The 15872-nt window shown below is 39.3% G+C and overlaps 1 protein-coding gene and 1 long non-coding RNA gene across 2 annotated transcripts; both read left to right on the top strand.

Moving 5' to 3' along the window:
- The first annotated feature begins 56 nt into the window (after positions 1-56).
- On the top strand, positions 57-4989 carry LOC118797762. The gene is made up of 6 exons (XM_036557027.1): positions 57-206; positions 336-632; positions 781-1119; positions 2350-2448; positions 4618-4682; positions 4747-4989. Exons 1-6 carry the CDS (start codon positions 167-169, stop codon positions 4987-4989), a joined length of 1083 nt encoding a protein of 360 aa, XP_036412920.1. The 5' UTR covers positions 57-166.
- A 6498-nt stretch (positions 4990-11487) lies between these two features.
- On the top strand, positions 11488-14724 carry LOC118798321. Its single transcript, XR_005005992.1, has 3 exons — positions 11488-11667; positions 11907-12089; positions 14646-14724. It is a non-coding gene; the product is annotated as an uncharacterized LOC118798321 (long non-coding RNA).
- Positions 14725-15872: the final 1148 nt, after the last annotated feature.

Genomic DNA, 15872 nt, shown 5'->3' with positions numbered 1-15872 from the left:
CTGACACTTACCAGAGAAAAGGGAACCAACCAAACCAGAGAGAAGAGGACCGGATCAGATCAGCACACACGCTTTACAAAGAAGAGCAAAATTCTACGCAAACCTGCAGGAGCTTAAAAATTGGGGTTTGTTTGAGTCTCAGTCAAGCCAAATTTGAAAAGTGAAGATGAAGGTCATCGTAATCTTCACCCTCTACCTGATCTCAGGTCAGTTATTCTACTTCGAACATAAATAACATACCATATTCTGTGCTGCAGGTATTTTGATGTATTGCTGTTGAATGTAACGCTTGGAGGTATTTTAATGAGAGTGAGAACTTTGAATTTGATTGGCAGGTCCAGTAGGCTGCACTGATGTGACTGGCTACTCAGGAAGTAGTGTTGTGATATACTGCAGACACCAAAAGTATGGATTACATAGATACTTTTGTAAAGACCCAGAACAGCAGTGTGTGTATTTGGAATCTGATCAAAAACAAAACACATGGGATCATAAAGATAGAGTTTCTCTGCATGAATCTGCTGGAAGGCTTATGGTAATCTTTCGAGAGCTGAGTTTACAGGATGCTGGATCATATCGCTGTGGACAGACTGAAGAGTGGAATGAGACAGTGAACCTGAAAGTGAAAACAGGTGAAAAAAAGACTCCTATAGATGATATTTGGCATAAACATGTCTATAAATCATTTGGTTATGGTTGGATGTAGAAGTGCTGTGATGGGCTGGAGATATTCAACCCAAAATGATTGAACAAATGAATTTTGTTTTCTACTGTTGGCAGATCCTTGTTGTACTGGGAAAATGATTGTGACTGGCCATCTTGGGAAGACTGTTGCCATCAGCTGCTCATATCCAGAGGAGTTTAAGGAAGATCCAGAGGAGTCTGAGGAAAGCATCAAATTCTTTGAGAAACTGGATGGTCAAATTTTTACTGAAGTGAACCAAACCACAGATACTCGGAGAGGCAGATTCTCCATCTCTGATAACAGAAGATCTAAAGTTCTCAGTATGAGCATCAGTGATGTGAGAGAAGATGATGGAGGAGTTTATTTCTGTGGAGCGGGGAATGGAGATGAGAATTATAAAACATTCTTCACTGAGATTCAGCTGCAGGTTACTGGTGAGACCAATTAGCCATTGTATTAATTGTTTTATAGCATTACATTCTCAGTCTTGGTTTGACAATGTTTGTGACTGATGACATTCTAGTTAATAAATATGAATAAGAAATACTCTTAAACTAATTTGATTTGTAAATAAAAAGAGCACACTATTCACTAGTGTGGCAAGGTAATAGATATGAACACCCTCCCCTTATGGTGGTTATATAAAATTCTTTGTTAAAAAAAAAGCTAAGACTTACAAATTTAATTCGATCTTGGATCTTGGATTAGATTTAACCAAAAAAGTCAGTTCCAATTGACCAACAAACATGGTATATATGGTGTCCGTGTGCTGAGCAACCCTGGGTTGAGTTTTGCGGGGGTTTTCAGACCACGTCATGCAGCATTTCCAATTTTATCCTCACATTTGTAGGCTCAAAAAGAAGGTCCAGCTCGATTTTTAGGTTTCAGATGCAAAAACAACACAATGCTGACGAAGATGTGATGACAACAGTAGATCATTCACTCACATCTTCAGAAGATGCATCCATCACCTAGAATTTGAATTCACTTTCAACACATTCGCAATCATCAGATTCATCCACTCGGGGAAGGGGACAGAAGCACAGCCAATGTTACAAAGGCTATGTTTAGACTGCAGGCGAATCGGATTTGTTTTTCATTTCAGACCTTTATAGACAACAGTCCAGACTGTCATGTGATCAGATGTGATTTCTGTGTCCAGACAACACCAACTTATCTGCATGGGTTGCTATGGTAATGACATAAGCATGAATCATTGGCTCTCTTTGGCATTTGACATTGTCATTGTTTGCCACATTGCAAAAGATGCAAAAGACACTTTGAAATCCAACTTGAGCAGCCAGAGTGTCCAGACCGAGACGCATCTGTAAAAATCCGATTGGAATCACATTTCAAACCACCTCTAAATGTGGTTTGGATCCGACATGCAAAAATTGGAATTAATGTGTTCAGTTCAGAGTATCAAAAATCAATCTGGATACAACCTGTATATGACAAAAATGGTATACGGGCTGGCAGTCTGAACATCTTCCATGTTCTTCCACGCATTTTGTGCAATTGAACCATTTACAGCGCAACTATCAAATCCAAAACAGCATCATCTGATAGACTGAAAAGTGGCCCTGATAATGATTAATAACTGCAAAAAAATGTTCATGGTCTTGTATGAAAATGGTTTGTTTGTTTTTTCTATCTTGCTCCAGATTCCTCAGCCTTCACCAAAGTGTATACCTGTGTGGCTCTGCTGCTGATTGGAGGATCAGCACTGATCATTTATACTGTGATACATAAGAAAAGACGAGGTACTGTACACAGAGACTCTGACACACACTTGAAGATTTAAGAGCTTATTGCTGAGCACTGGTCAATTGGGAGACACTGATGGCCTGATGTTATGAGCCCTTTATGCAAATTTCAGGCAGAAGTCAGATGCATTATCTGCATGCAATATACAAAAGAGCCCCAATGCGTAGTTTTTGGATCATGTACAATGTTACGTCCCTTATCTAAATGTTACCAACACCATAATACTCTAGGGGTCTGAAGGGAATGTAACAAAAATGATCAGACGGATACGGAAAAGTTCTGATAAAACGTATCTCTGTATTTAAGCATGGCAGTAAAGGGGTTATACAGAGAAAAAACTTAGAAACAAACTCATTAGAGTCACTAGTAATATATTCAGGATAAGCTAATGGCCAAAATAAGGAACAAAACAAATCTCCTAATAAGCAGCTAACTTAGTCTAACAAAACAAAGGAAAATACAGAACTAAGCCTAACTCCCTAATAGATAAACAGGAGAAAAGAGGAAGCATAAAAATAAAAGTCCACTCAGCCCTGCTGATGTGACAAGTTAGAAAACTACTTACAGAGTATAGTCAGCTTTAGCTAGAGACATAGTTAAAGTACAGTTATAGGAGAACATCCCCAAGCTGTGTACAAAAGCACAAGGCATCAGAAACAAATCCATATCTGACATAGAGAACAGTTCTGAAACTATGGATTGCAAGTGGTAAACCCCAAAATCTACCATGGCCCACGAGGGGAAAACCCTGTGTGCAGTATCATCATCATCATCATCACTTTTATTTATATAGCACCTTTACCATGCTCAAGGACGCTTTACAATCAATACATAATCAACAATACATGTAACAGAACACACACACTCCACAGTTTCCACAGCTAGCTTAGGGAATTTCACTGACCACAATATAGAGTCACTTAGCTAGCCAAGGAAGAGTCCTTAGCAGTGGGGAAAGTCTCACACTGCAACTACGGTTCATCACACAGGAGGCCAGCCTGGGCAGCCTTGAAGGCCGGAGATGTCTTTAGCTATGAAGGGGTAGCATTTTCCTGCAGCCGAACACCACCAGTCCAGGCAGCCTCATAGCTGCAATGCAGCGTCACCCAAGCGGCCGACCCAAGAGGCCTCATAGCTGCGGTGTAGCCGAACACTATCAGTCCAGGCAGCCCCACAGCTGCAGTGCATCATCATCAATCAAGCAGCCAGCCCAGGCTGTGATGTCAGTCGAACAGGTCCCCAGTCCAGAGAGCCTCGTAGCCATGATGCAGCGTCACTACATCGGCCGGTCCAGGTTGCATAATAGCTGAAATGTAGTGTCACCCAAACAGCCAGTCCAATAAGCCTCTGAGCCACCGCTGGAAAGTCACTCTCGGCCGCTATCTTGGTGGTATCACGTCTCGGCGCAGGCACTTTATAGTCATGGAGCTATTACATCACCGCCAGTCGTGACATGCAGCAAGTCAGGTGACAGCTTGAACTCAACCTAGAGAGAGAGAGAGAGAGAGAGAGAGAGAGAGAGAGAGAGACGGACACAAGACAGAAGGGGGCAACATTGTGACATGCAACAACAGAGGGAAGGTCAAACATTTCACATTCAGAAAAATATTAGGTCTGGGACGTAACAATAAAAGAGCACAAAAGGCACATCTCACACTCATTCATATGCATTTGTGGGAGGATTTTATAGAAAATGGGTGCAGATATTCCACTACTTTTCCTAAAGTTTGAGCAACTCGCAGTGGCAGGTTTTGATTCTTCTGTCAGTTTAAAGACAAGACATAACCTATAGTGTTGTTTCAGAGGTTGTTAGAGAACTTCCTTTAACAAGACTGATGCATGAGCCTTTAGCATGTGCTATAAAGAAACTAACAACTCTATAACTCTACAAATTAGCTGTACTTCTGTGAGAAGACCCAGTGCAAAATGAGCTTTGAAGCAACTGTAAAAGGTGTTTTTGTTTCCAAGATTTCTCCTTTGTCCCAAGCTTGTTGGTGGCTCCTATCTTGCTGTGCTTTTTCTACTCTGCAAGTTTGCATCTAATAGGTGACCCTCTGCACAGTCTGTATGTTTAACTACATCCTTAGTAAAAGGAATAGCAATTGCAGATTGTTCACTTCATAGTGTTTATTGCTTTGCATGCTATTTTTCCTGTTTAATTGCAGGCTCCACTCCTTCTTCCAAGATGGAGCTCAAAGACAATAAAGAGGTTAGTTGTTATGTTTGTGTGGTGGTTGATACACTAAAACGTGCATGTTTGGCTTACAGGCCTTCTCATTGTTGTCCACTCTCAGGTGACCCCAGTGGAGATTGAACACACCAGACATGTTTCTGCCTCAGACCCTGGAGTTGATGCAAATAGTTCTAATAAAGATACCTACTCCATCAACCAACCACCCAAAGATGAAGGTCTCACTTACGCCATTGTGATTTTCCAGAAGAACCCGGATTCTCCCAGTGATACGCCAGAGACCAACAGTAAGGCGGAACCTTCTACTGAATACGCCACTGTTAAACATCACGCAGGACTGGAATAACTTTAATCAGTGCTGAACTAACATTCAGCATCTGATTTTTAAGTATATTAACTCCAGTCCTAAATAGAAAACGTTATTGAGCAGAATACCAAATTTCTCTGGGATAAAATCAAAAATCTTAAATACTGTTTCTGTCAGTGTCTGATTAAAAATGTCTAGTTAATTCAGCTGTACATGATTTCTTTATTGCTGTTAAATGCACAGACTGATCTTTAAATATTTTATGATCTAATGTTCTTACTTTCAAGAACCTTATACTTGAATTTCTCTGTCATTTTTTAAATTGTTTTCAAAAATAAACTCTCTCTAAGTAGATGCATGACCCTTAAGTCCATGCTCTTTATTTTAATATAATGTACTTTTTTTGTCTCCACAAGGTGTTCTTGTGTCAGTTTTAATATTTTCATCCCAAGTTTTCAAAGTCCTCAAAATCATTGCTGTGATCTAAATTATCTTATTCAGTTTTTCCTTTAGTTCACTTCAGGTACTGTACACACAGACTCTGACAGTGTCCTTGCTTTAGGCATTTATAGCATCAGCAATTTTTGCCAAGTAAAATGAATGACAACATTGTGGTCATGTAATATATTTAATTAGAAATCAAGTTTCTTTAAATACTTTTGTGTCAGTGATCATTAAAACAATTTCTAAAAAAGAAAGAAACAATTTCTTTTTTAACAGTGCAGTGTTTATCAGCTTTTTGTAGGTTATCTTGACCAGCTAAGCCACTCTAAACCACCTAATTTTTCCTTCTTAATTGACCTAAGAAAATAACCTAAGAAATAACCACTGTGCCACACCCACTTACGGGCTGGAAGAATACCTGTGAAATAATTTCTAACCAATATTTAGGGTTCCTGCTCAAGTGTACAGCAAGCAAATTGGTGGATTTCCAAGGTTTATTCAGAAAATTATTCATCTTATTTTACTATCCTACCCTTCGCTGTACATCTTAGGGCACATGGCCTTCTTTCCTTGCAGGTGATATTCTCTGGGCTCATAACCATCCCTGAAGCAAAAAATTATATGACACAAGTATATAACTTGAGATTGAAAAAGAAAATGTATTTGGTTGTTGAACTTTTGTTTACATCACCTGTAACAAAAAACAAAACAGAATTACAGAGAATGAAGGACAGCTCAGAAGCAGATCTCTTGTGCTGGCTGTGTCTTTAAAGAAAACTTGAACCTTGCTAAGCATAGTTTACTGTGGTGTTTTGTAGACATTGTAAAGACAGTAAATGTAATCTGAACAAAATTACAGTCAAGCTGCTTCTTGACAACAAATGTGGACCTAGCCTGGGGGCTCCCGAGTGATATAACCATCCATCATCGAGAGATTGAGAGTTTAAGCCCCGTTGATGCCACAGCCATCTGTGTCCGGGAGCCCAAGAGAGCATAATTGTCCTCACTCTCTCTTATGGGCGTCCCTCTCCCCCATCACTTAGCGTGATTCTAGGTGACTTGGGCATCTGTTAGCTGATGTAATGGAACTGGCAGTTAGCATTCTCCTCCAAGCATGTTGAGCTGTCCTATAATGTTGCATTAGTGACAGTTCAAAAGATATGGTGGCTGGCTTCAGGTGACTCAGAGGAAGCATGAGCTAGCCTTCACCTTTCTAGTTCTGGTAGGATCACGCGATTAGGGGAGACCTAGTTAGTGGGAGGAACTGGACACGACGAAATAGGGGTAAAAAATTGGAGAAAAATGGCCTTGACACTTCGCCCTACCCCTCTATCTCAACAAGAATTGGGACACCCTACCTCTACATGTGAACTTGCAAAACAGAGGGCTAAGGGCTAAGTGGTAGGGGCGAGGTAGTGAAATGGGACTGGGCCTTAGATTTCAAAGACTGAGAGCATCTACATAATTAATCTGTGCATGTTTTGCTTGTGTGAATGTTTGTGTCTCATTTTGTAGAAGATGCTGAACCCCAAATCAGCAGACATATTCCCCTTTAATGCTTTCTAACAAAATATCTTTTAAACTGTTTGTGACTGCAGTGTATTGTGGCACTTCCTCCTGAGTAGCCAATCACATCAAAGCAGCTCACAGGGCCTGCCAATCAAAGAAAGGTCTCCCTCATCCTTCTGATCTCTTAAACTTCCTCCAGATTCTCACTTACTTGTACAGAAAAAATGTGGTGTAGAAACAAATCACTTGTAAATAAGCAAAACCTGAATTCTATGGAGTTGTGTAAGTTTAATACAATTTTAATTTATAAAATTAATTTTAATATATAAAATTCACACACATCTTTAATTCACAGCAGAATCATTTATCTGAGATTAGGTATTGTATGAGGCAGAACTGTGTTTCAGCTACATTTAAACTTTTTTTATTTTTCTTTTTTTTTAAAGCAGAGTGAACTCTGTGCCACTGTTTTTCCTTGTAACTCGTGGTCCTCTCTGTGTGTGCTTATCTGTGTCCATCTCCTCTCTGCTTTGCTTGGTTCCTCTTTCTCTGATAAGTGTCAGTTGATCAACCTCACAGCTCCTCCCTGCACCATCGCTGACTACACACCACAGCAAACACAGATAACACTGACCTTTAAAGGTCACTGCAAGGAGTGGTCATTTCTGTCATTTAATCTACTCTAGATGATTAATATTGTGAGGTCTCAAAACTGGCACTGCATTCATTTGACATATGAAGAACACAATCCAAGGATCACATGTATTTATGTTATAACTGAAGTTTGTGGCTGAAACCCCTCCTTCTTCCAATCTAACACCCTAGAAATTCACATCCTCACCTTCCGTTCCCATAATGAAGTGTTTGCAAACCCCACCACCATCCCGTCTCCTCCCTGTTCCTCAGTCCTACATTTGTCCTGCTAGAGCTATGAGGGGGCCTGGCCTTCTAGCCCAGAACTCCAGCCCAAGTTCTCAGAGTTCCCCCCCTCCCTCAATCAGTCTCCCCCATACTACCACCACCATGTTCAAGGTACGGTCTGAACTCACAAATTAGATGTAAAACAATGGGAAAATACATTGAGGCAAAGCAATTTAATATACTTTCAGTACATATACACTTCAAATTTACACACACAATGTCTTGAGTTTCTACTAACTGTGTGTGTGTGTGTGTGTGTGTGTGTGTGTGTGTGTGTGTGTGTGTATACAGTTTTCTAGGCTGATCCGTTCATCCAGGATCCAGGTCCTGCTTACGCTTCCTGAATGATCTTTATAACAGAAACTGCACCTGGTCTCGGATCAGTAAATGAAGATCCTCCACCACCACGTTGTAGAAGCTGAGAGAGGATGACGACAAAAAAGATTTTCATCCTTATTTCACTGTTTTCTTATGGAATTTGTGTTTATGGGCTTTGATTCTAAAAGACTGGATGTAATTTGATGTTATTTGACCCAGGTTATTAACACGTGGCCATTCATGACCATTACCTCAGCAGATAACCTGGAAAAATCAGCACGACTGCAAAAAAGAGGTTTGGTCAGAATTAACTCAAAGAATTCTCTTGAGAAGAAAAGCTGATAGTGAGTGCAGATAAGAAAGGATCTACAGCCTTTATTCACAATTTGTTGAGATCATGTCCATTCCTACGATTATTATAATTATTGGCAAAATTTTACATATACTTTTTTAACACTTGTTTTCACAGAATGGAATGTATGATAACTAAAATAAAACACAGCTCCCTAAAAATACACAGTATGTCTGACATTGTTTACCTTGGTTTGGCCTAGATTTTTACAATATAACAAGCCTGTACTCAATGGAAACATTGGCTTAAAGGTAAAATACATACCAATGTGCTGTATTCACTAGTTTCATCAGATTTTAAACATTGCGCAGCTGAAAAACAGGCATGAATTGAAATGGTCTGCTTTCACAGAACCCTCTCAGGTCTGAGGTGATGCATCCATCTGCAGAGCCAGCAGCAGCCAGAAGTTTCCTGCTGCGCTGTGGTTTCTTGGAATGTAATAATACCCACCTAAATAGAGATAGACATGCTTTCAGAGCATTGTACTGATGTCAAAATGTGTAATTATATGTTGTAATTTTAACTGTATATGCCTACCCTCAGTGTGATGTAAACTGATTTGTGTATGGAGATAACCCATGTCATGCTCATACAAGGTTAGTAATTAATTCATGTTGAATATTATAGAAACAGTGCAATAATGAGATGATCATAAGAACCAGTACAACAGTGAAGTGAAGGTAACACAGTGTTTATTAGAAATGTAGACTACAGGAAACATTGCAAAAATAGTATTGCTCAATGCATTCTGCCCCTTTGTCTAACCTTAAGAGAATTGCTCAAGCACCGAGTATGACATGAGAAACCTTAACCATGACTGTGTCACACAATGTACAGGTTGTTACTGTGCTGCCCCAAGGTTATGAAGTACCCTTAAGAGGCTCAGATAGTGTCAAGTTTTTCAAATCTAGATGTAACTCGTTAAATGTCTAGGACCCACCCATCAGGCCCGAAGAATAGCTCACCCAGTTTGCATTGTAGTCATTGAAGTTACTGAATAATAAACCTTAGTGTGTAATAAGCCTGGGATTTTAAGGGGTTAAATGTCCATGTCCCACCAGCAGGTCCAAACTTTCACTATATACTTCCAAAAAAGTACTGAATAATTCAGCCAGTTTGCATCATAGTCCATGTAGTTACCGAATAATAAGCCTTTAAGTCTAGGTTTCTAAAGGGTTTAAACTTTTCCTATTTATCCAGGTTTAATAATTACAATAATAATAATAATTTTTATTTATATAGCACTTTTCATGCCAAGGCAACTCAAAGTTCTTTACAGATAGGTGATAAAACATAGTTATACAAGAAATCATTAGTATTTATTTAGAATCAGAAGAAAATGAAAAAGTTCAAATTAGAAGAAAAAGTCCATGAGACGTAGTTTTAATTAAATGCTAAGTTAAAGAGATTTGTTTTTAGATGCTTCTTAAAAGTGAGCACTGAGCTTGACTGTCTAATAAAAGGTGAACTGGGCTCCACAGTTTAAAACCCGAATAACTGAAAGAGCCTCTCCATGTTTTCTGTATTTTACAGAGGGTAAAAGGTCAGTATCTGCAGATCTAAGATTACGTGCTGGAACATAAACAGACAGACACTCTGTGATGTAAGCGGTGCTTTAGGTTATTTTGAGCTTTAAAAACTAGTAGCAGAACTTTAAAATCTATCCTGAATGATACAGGCAGCCAGTGCAGTTCTTTCAAAATGGGAGTGATGTGATCTCTCTTTTTTGTTTTTGTTAGGAAGCGCGCTACTGCATTTTGTATGAGTTGTAAAGTATGTATAGTTTTCTCAGGAAGTCCAGTAAGAAGAGCATGAACAAGTTTCTCTGTGTCACTCTGAGATAGAGAAGGCTGAACTTGTGAACTAGTGACATTTCTCAAATGATACAAAGCTACTTTAGTGACTGTGTTTACATGCAGATAAAACAGAGCTCAGAGTCTAAGATCACACCCAGGTTTCGTACTTCAGGTTTGGTAGATGAAGCTAAAGAACCAAGTTTCTCATAAATCAATCATTTTTCTCTGAGTTTCTGTACCAACGATCAATATTTCAGTTTTTTCATGATTTAATTGTAGAAAATTTTGCGACATCCTCTAAGAAATATCTGACACACAGCTAGTCAGTCAGTATAGCTATGAAAATTTATACTATACTTCCTAATGACAACTAGAGGTAGCATGTCCAAAGAGAAGAGCAGAGGCCCTAAGACTGAACCTTGAGGGACTCCGCAAGAAATGGCAAATCTTTTTGATGAATGATTTCCAAGTGAAACCATGAACTGCCTATTAATTAATTATGATTTAAACCATTATAAAACTGTGCCCCAAGAGGCCAACCCAGCATTCAAGATGCTGGATTAAAATCTTGTGGTCAACGATATCAAAAGCTGCACTAAGATCTAATAAAACCAAAATAGAAGGATTTTGTGCATCAGCGCTGAGCCTGAGGTCAGCATTTGCTGTCTTTTTAATAAACTTTTACATTTGGATCAACATCTTTTAACATCTTATATAGGTCCTTACCAGTTTACTTTCCCACTTAAATTTGTGACATTATTATGAAATATAGTGCAGGTTTGTTAGTGCTTACCACCTTATTACTCCAAATAATTATCCAAAGATGACATTTTAGAATGTCTTGTCAGTTTAATATCAATAAACCTCTTATACATTCTGTTGCATTTTAGTTAGGACTGTCTGAATAGACTGATCTAGTACGTAGCAGTTTATACCTCACTCTTCCCTGGTTAATATCTAGAACTTTAAAGGACTGTAAAAAGCAGTGTTACTGACAGTATGGGATAAAATGGCTAATACAGCAATAATATAATAACACTAAAAGAGAGTTATTGGTGTTAATAGTGTTAAATGTACTGCTAAGTCCTATGTCCATGCTGTATGTGATCAGTGATGCTGCTGGGAGGAGTCATGAGACTGAGTAACTCTGACTCTCAAAAAAGAGGAGGAACCAACTAAACCAGAGAGAAAAGGAGACGGAGACACACAGGGAGGACTACACATTACAAAGAAAAGTAGAGTTCATCTCTGAGGAGAACAAAAGCAAACATATAGAACTGTAAAGATAGCAGCCTGGAGTTTATGTGAACATCAGTGAAGCTGAAGTTCAGTTCAGGATGAAGATCCTCCTCATCTTCACTCTCTGCCTGATCTCAGGTCAGTTATTCTACTTCAAGTTATAGTTGTGTACAACTGTCAGGTTTTCTGCATTTGTAAAGTACAGTTTAAAATAATTTAAAATGACAGTCTGAGTTCATGCTTTAGTCTTAACTAATGAGAGAGATGCATTTTCACTACAATCAAATATCAAAGAGGTTTACAGTTTTAATGAAATGTGTTTTTCATTTTATATTGTATATAACATCACCTGCTACAAACTATAAAACCAACATCAGCATCCTACAGGAGCACATCAACAGCACCAACAACAGCGTCATACAGTACCACTTCAGCAGAACCACCAACAACAGCATCTTACAGTACCATTTCAGCAGAACCACCAACACCAGCATTAACAGAACCAATAGCAACATCTTACAGGAGCACATCAGGCAAAACAGCACACACTGGACATTTCAGTAAGAAATTTCATTATTCATATCTTTCACTTTCATTCCAAATTCATGTTAAATGTATTGATGCAGGGGTTCAGTGGTTTAGTCTCCACTAATGAATGTGGAGCCAGAGAGTTTCTGGTTTGATCCTGGGTAAATACCAGTATACTGTAGATTCTAATGCACTCCTTGTGCTAAATGACATCACACCATATTCATAGAGGCCTTAAAACAAAACTGAGGACACTAGCCTTTAAAATCAAGGCAGAAAAGTAAAAACCCTCAGACATACAGTGCCCTCCAAATGTATTGGAAAGGCAAGGCCAATTCTATTGTTTTTGCTATACACTGAAGACATTTGGCTTTGAAGTCAAAAGATGAATATTAGATTACTGTTCAAAATTCAGCATTTATTTCTATGGGTATTTATAACTAGATGTGGTTTTTCAATTTAAGCCCTTGGCTTCATCTGTGAAGACTGCATTTGTTGAACACAGACAGCCATCTATGGTGAAAAGCAAGACATTTTGAAGTTCAAAAAGGAGGGAAGATGAACCAGAGCTGCTGCATAAGAATTAGGCATAGACAGGACAACAATTTGGAAAGCCCTAAAAAATTAACCAACCACTGGTGTACTACTAACAAGATGTCAAACAGGTCGGCCAGGGAAAACAACAGCAGAAGCATTGTGACAGCTGTGAAGTCAAAACTAAAAACAACAGTTCAGAAATTAGAACGTTCTGGAGCAGAGTTTACTTAACTGACGAGACCAAGATTAATCTATACTACTGATGTTGCAGCTCATGCTATTAGAAGCATAATGACTATAAGTCTAAAGAAACATTCTGCCAGCCAATTTACAGAGAAATTAATTGAAATGAAATGAATAGGTTCTGAAAAGGGAGAAACCTCCCAAAACAAACAACAACTGAGCTATAAGCCTGGGAAAGCATCAGAACGGAAGAATGCAATAGTTTGGTGATGTCAGTGTGTCACCAGCATTGTGTAATTATTGTAAACAAGAGTTATGCAACTAAATTTCAAGTGATGTGGGCTCATGTGGGAAATGTTCAGCATAGGGGACCAGTGCAGTGCCTTATAGGCAGTGAAAGATGACAGGGAGATCTTTGGGAGCATGGACCCCTGCTGTTGAACCTGGCTCTTGGCATATGGAATGTAACCTCACAGGGTAGAAGGAGCCAGAACTTGTGCAGGAGGTAGATATAATTGGGCTTACCTCTATTCACAGTGTCGGCTCTGGAACCAAGCTCCTTGATTGTGATTGGTCCCTCTTCTACTTAGGAGTTGCACATGGTGAGTTGCTGGGCAAGTGTGGGGGTACTCACAAGCCCCTAGCAGGCTGCCATGCAGTTGGAGTTTGCCCTAGTGGACAAGAGGGTCGCCTCAATGTTAATTAAAATTATAGGGAGGGGCTATGCTTATGCACCAAACAACAATTTGGAGTATTTAGCCTTCTTGGAATGAGTGGGTGGGGCTCTGGAAAGGGCCCCATCTACAGACTCTATAGTCTTGCTGGGAAATGCTCACATTGGCAATGACTGGGAAACCTGGAGGGGGTGTATGGGAGGAATGGCCTGCTTGATCTAAACCCAAATGGTGAATTGTCATTGGACTGTGCTTTTCATAGATTGTCCATAATGAACACTAAGTTCGAACACAAGGAAGTTCATAAGTGTATTTGGTACCAGAATTCCTTGAATCAAAGGTCAGTAACTGACTTTGTTGTTGTTTCATCTGAATAGTGACCGTATGTTCTAGACACTCAGGTGAAGAGAGATGCTAAGCTGTCAACTGATCACCATCATGCGATAAATTGGATCAGACAGCAAGGAAGACTGATGATCAGACCTGGTAGGTCCTTGCGAACAGTCAGGGTGGGCTGGGAATGACTGAATGAACTCCCACCTGCTTGAGAACTTTTCTCATGCACCGGAGGAGGTAGGGGACATGGAGTCCAAATTGACCCTGGGTGGTGGTTCCTATTTTAAGAAAAGAGACCGGAGAGTGCATGCCAATTACTGGGGTATCACACTGCTCAGCCTCCCTGGGACGGTTTACGCCATGGTGCTGGAAAGGAGACCAGTTGGTCTACATCCCAACTCTCACCATGATCATAAGCTTTGGGTAATGACCGAAAGAATGAGATCACAGATACAAATGGTAGAAATGAGCTTTCTTCGCAGGGTGGCAGACTACACTCTACTTGATAGGGTATGAGGTCAGCCATCAGGGATAAGCTCAAAGCAGAGCCTCTACTTCTCCATGAGGAGTCAATTGAGTTGGTTCGGGAATCTGATTACGATGCCCTCTGTCTGCCTCCTGTTGGAGGCTTAAAAGGCACGGTTGACTAGGATGAGACTCCAAGGTTATCTTAGGACACGCTGGAGGGACAATGTCTCCAAGTTGCCCTCAGAGCAGTTCGGATCCCCCAGAATGGCATTTTGTGCTTTCGTTATTGCAACAGTGACTCTAGCTGGTTCAAGCAGTTTAGGAAGATGACGTAACTGAAGATGATAAGTCTGTTCTTATTGTTTTTGTCTCTGTGTCTCTCATGTCCAGCTTCCTCTGTCATCATCACTGTATGTGTCTGTGTAGCTCTGCTGCTTATTGGAGGATCAGCACTGATCTACAAACTGAGATGCAAGTACTATTAACACACATACACATGGAACATATTGATGTCCTCACCATACACCAGTGATTCAAACCACTTCTATATCAGGCAATCTTTCTCATGCCTGATTAATTATTCAAGTTGAAAATAAGTAAATACAGTGTTTCTGTCTGATATTTTCTTTCTTTCTGCAGATTCTGCTTTCAGTAACAGACAGTCAGGAACAAGTGAAACAGTAAGTGAATGAGGCTGATGGTGTAAAACAACAATTACTAAAATGATGAAAACAGTACAATTCTTGCAAACTTCTTGTAAGAATTCTTCTAACCTTCTAAACATACATTTTTAAATCTAGTACCATTCACAAAATAAACACAATACATTAAAACTTGTAATATAAAGTTGTAAAAACAGCGTCTGATCTATATACTAACAAAGGTTAAATGACAGAATATATTTAAGTTCAATGTACTGTCTATAGGCCTAGCAGACGATTGTGTAATGTGTTATGAATAAGATATGAATTTGTACTTATTGTGTTCCTGTAATTTTAGGTTTATAATAATTATGAAATTGACCAACCTGGGAACCTGGATAACATCAGCATGAGTTCAGTCTACCAGAACCTGAAATCCAACACCAACCAAACAGATTCGGTCTACCAGAGTCTTGACCCCAAAAGCAATAGACCAGATTCAGTCTACCAGAGTCTAAAACACAACACTGATTGACCCATTCATGCTCTGTTAAAAAAATGTGTAGTATCGTAACAATTGTTGCCTGATTGGCCTTACAAAACAATGGCAAAAAAAAGCAGTTTAAAAGCATAACTAAATTTTTGTCGTAAACTTGGAGTGCATTCTGAATGTCAGTTTACTTTGCTTGTATGGTAAAAAAAAGTCACACTGTTAAGATACATTACGTGGAGTGTTTGTGTCATCTTACACTTTCTTACAGCTACAGCTAGTATCTGTGATTAAATCATGCTTTAACTTTACAGACACTTTGTGTGGATTTCGGCCTCTATTTTTTCCCCTCCTTCGCAGTCATCAAGTGGCTTAACTTTATTGAGGCAGCTTGTGACATTTCTCTCTTTCTGTTTTTGAAAATAACAAATAATTTATGTCTTTTAAAGTTACTTAAGCCAATCTACAGCATCTAGAGGCATGTGT

The sequence above is a fragment of the Colossoma macropomum genome, unplaced genomic scaffold (genome assembly GCF_904425465.1).
Source record: "Colossoma macropomum unplaced genomic scaffold, Colossoma_macropomum, whole genome shotgun sequence".
Taxonomy (NCBI): Eukaryota; Metazoa; Chordata; class Actinopteri; order Characiformes; family Serrasalmidae; genus Colossoma; species Colossoma macropomum.
Note: the sequence above shows the minus strand (reverse complement) of the source record. Positions and strands in the feature narration are given on the sequence as shown.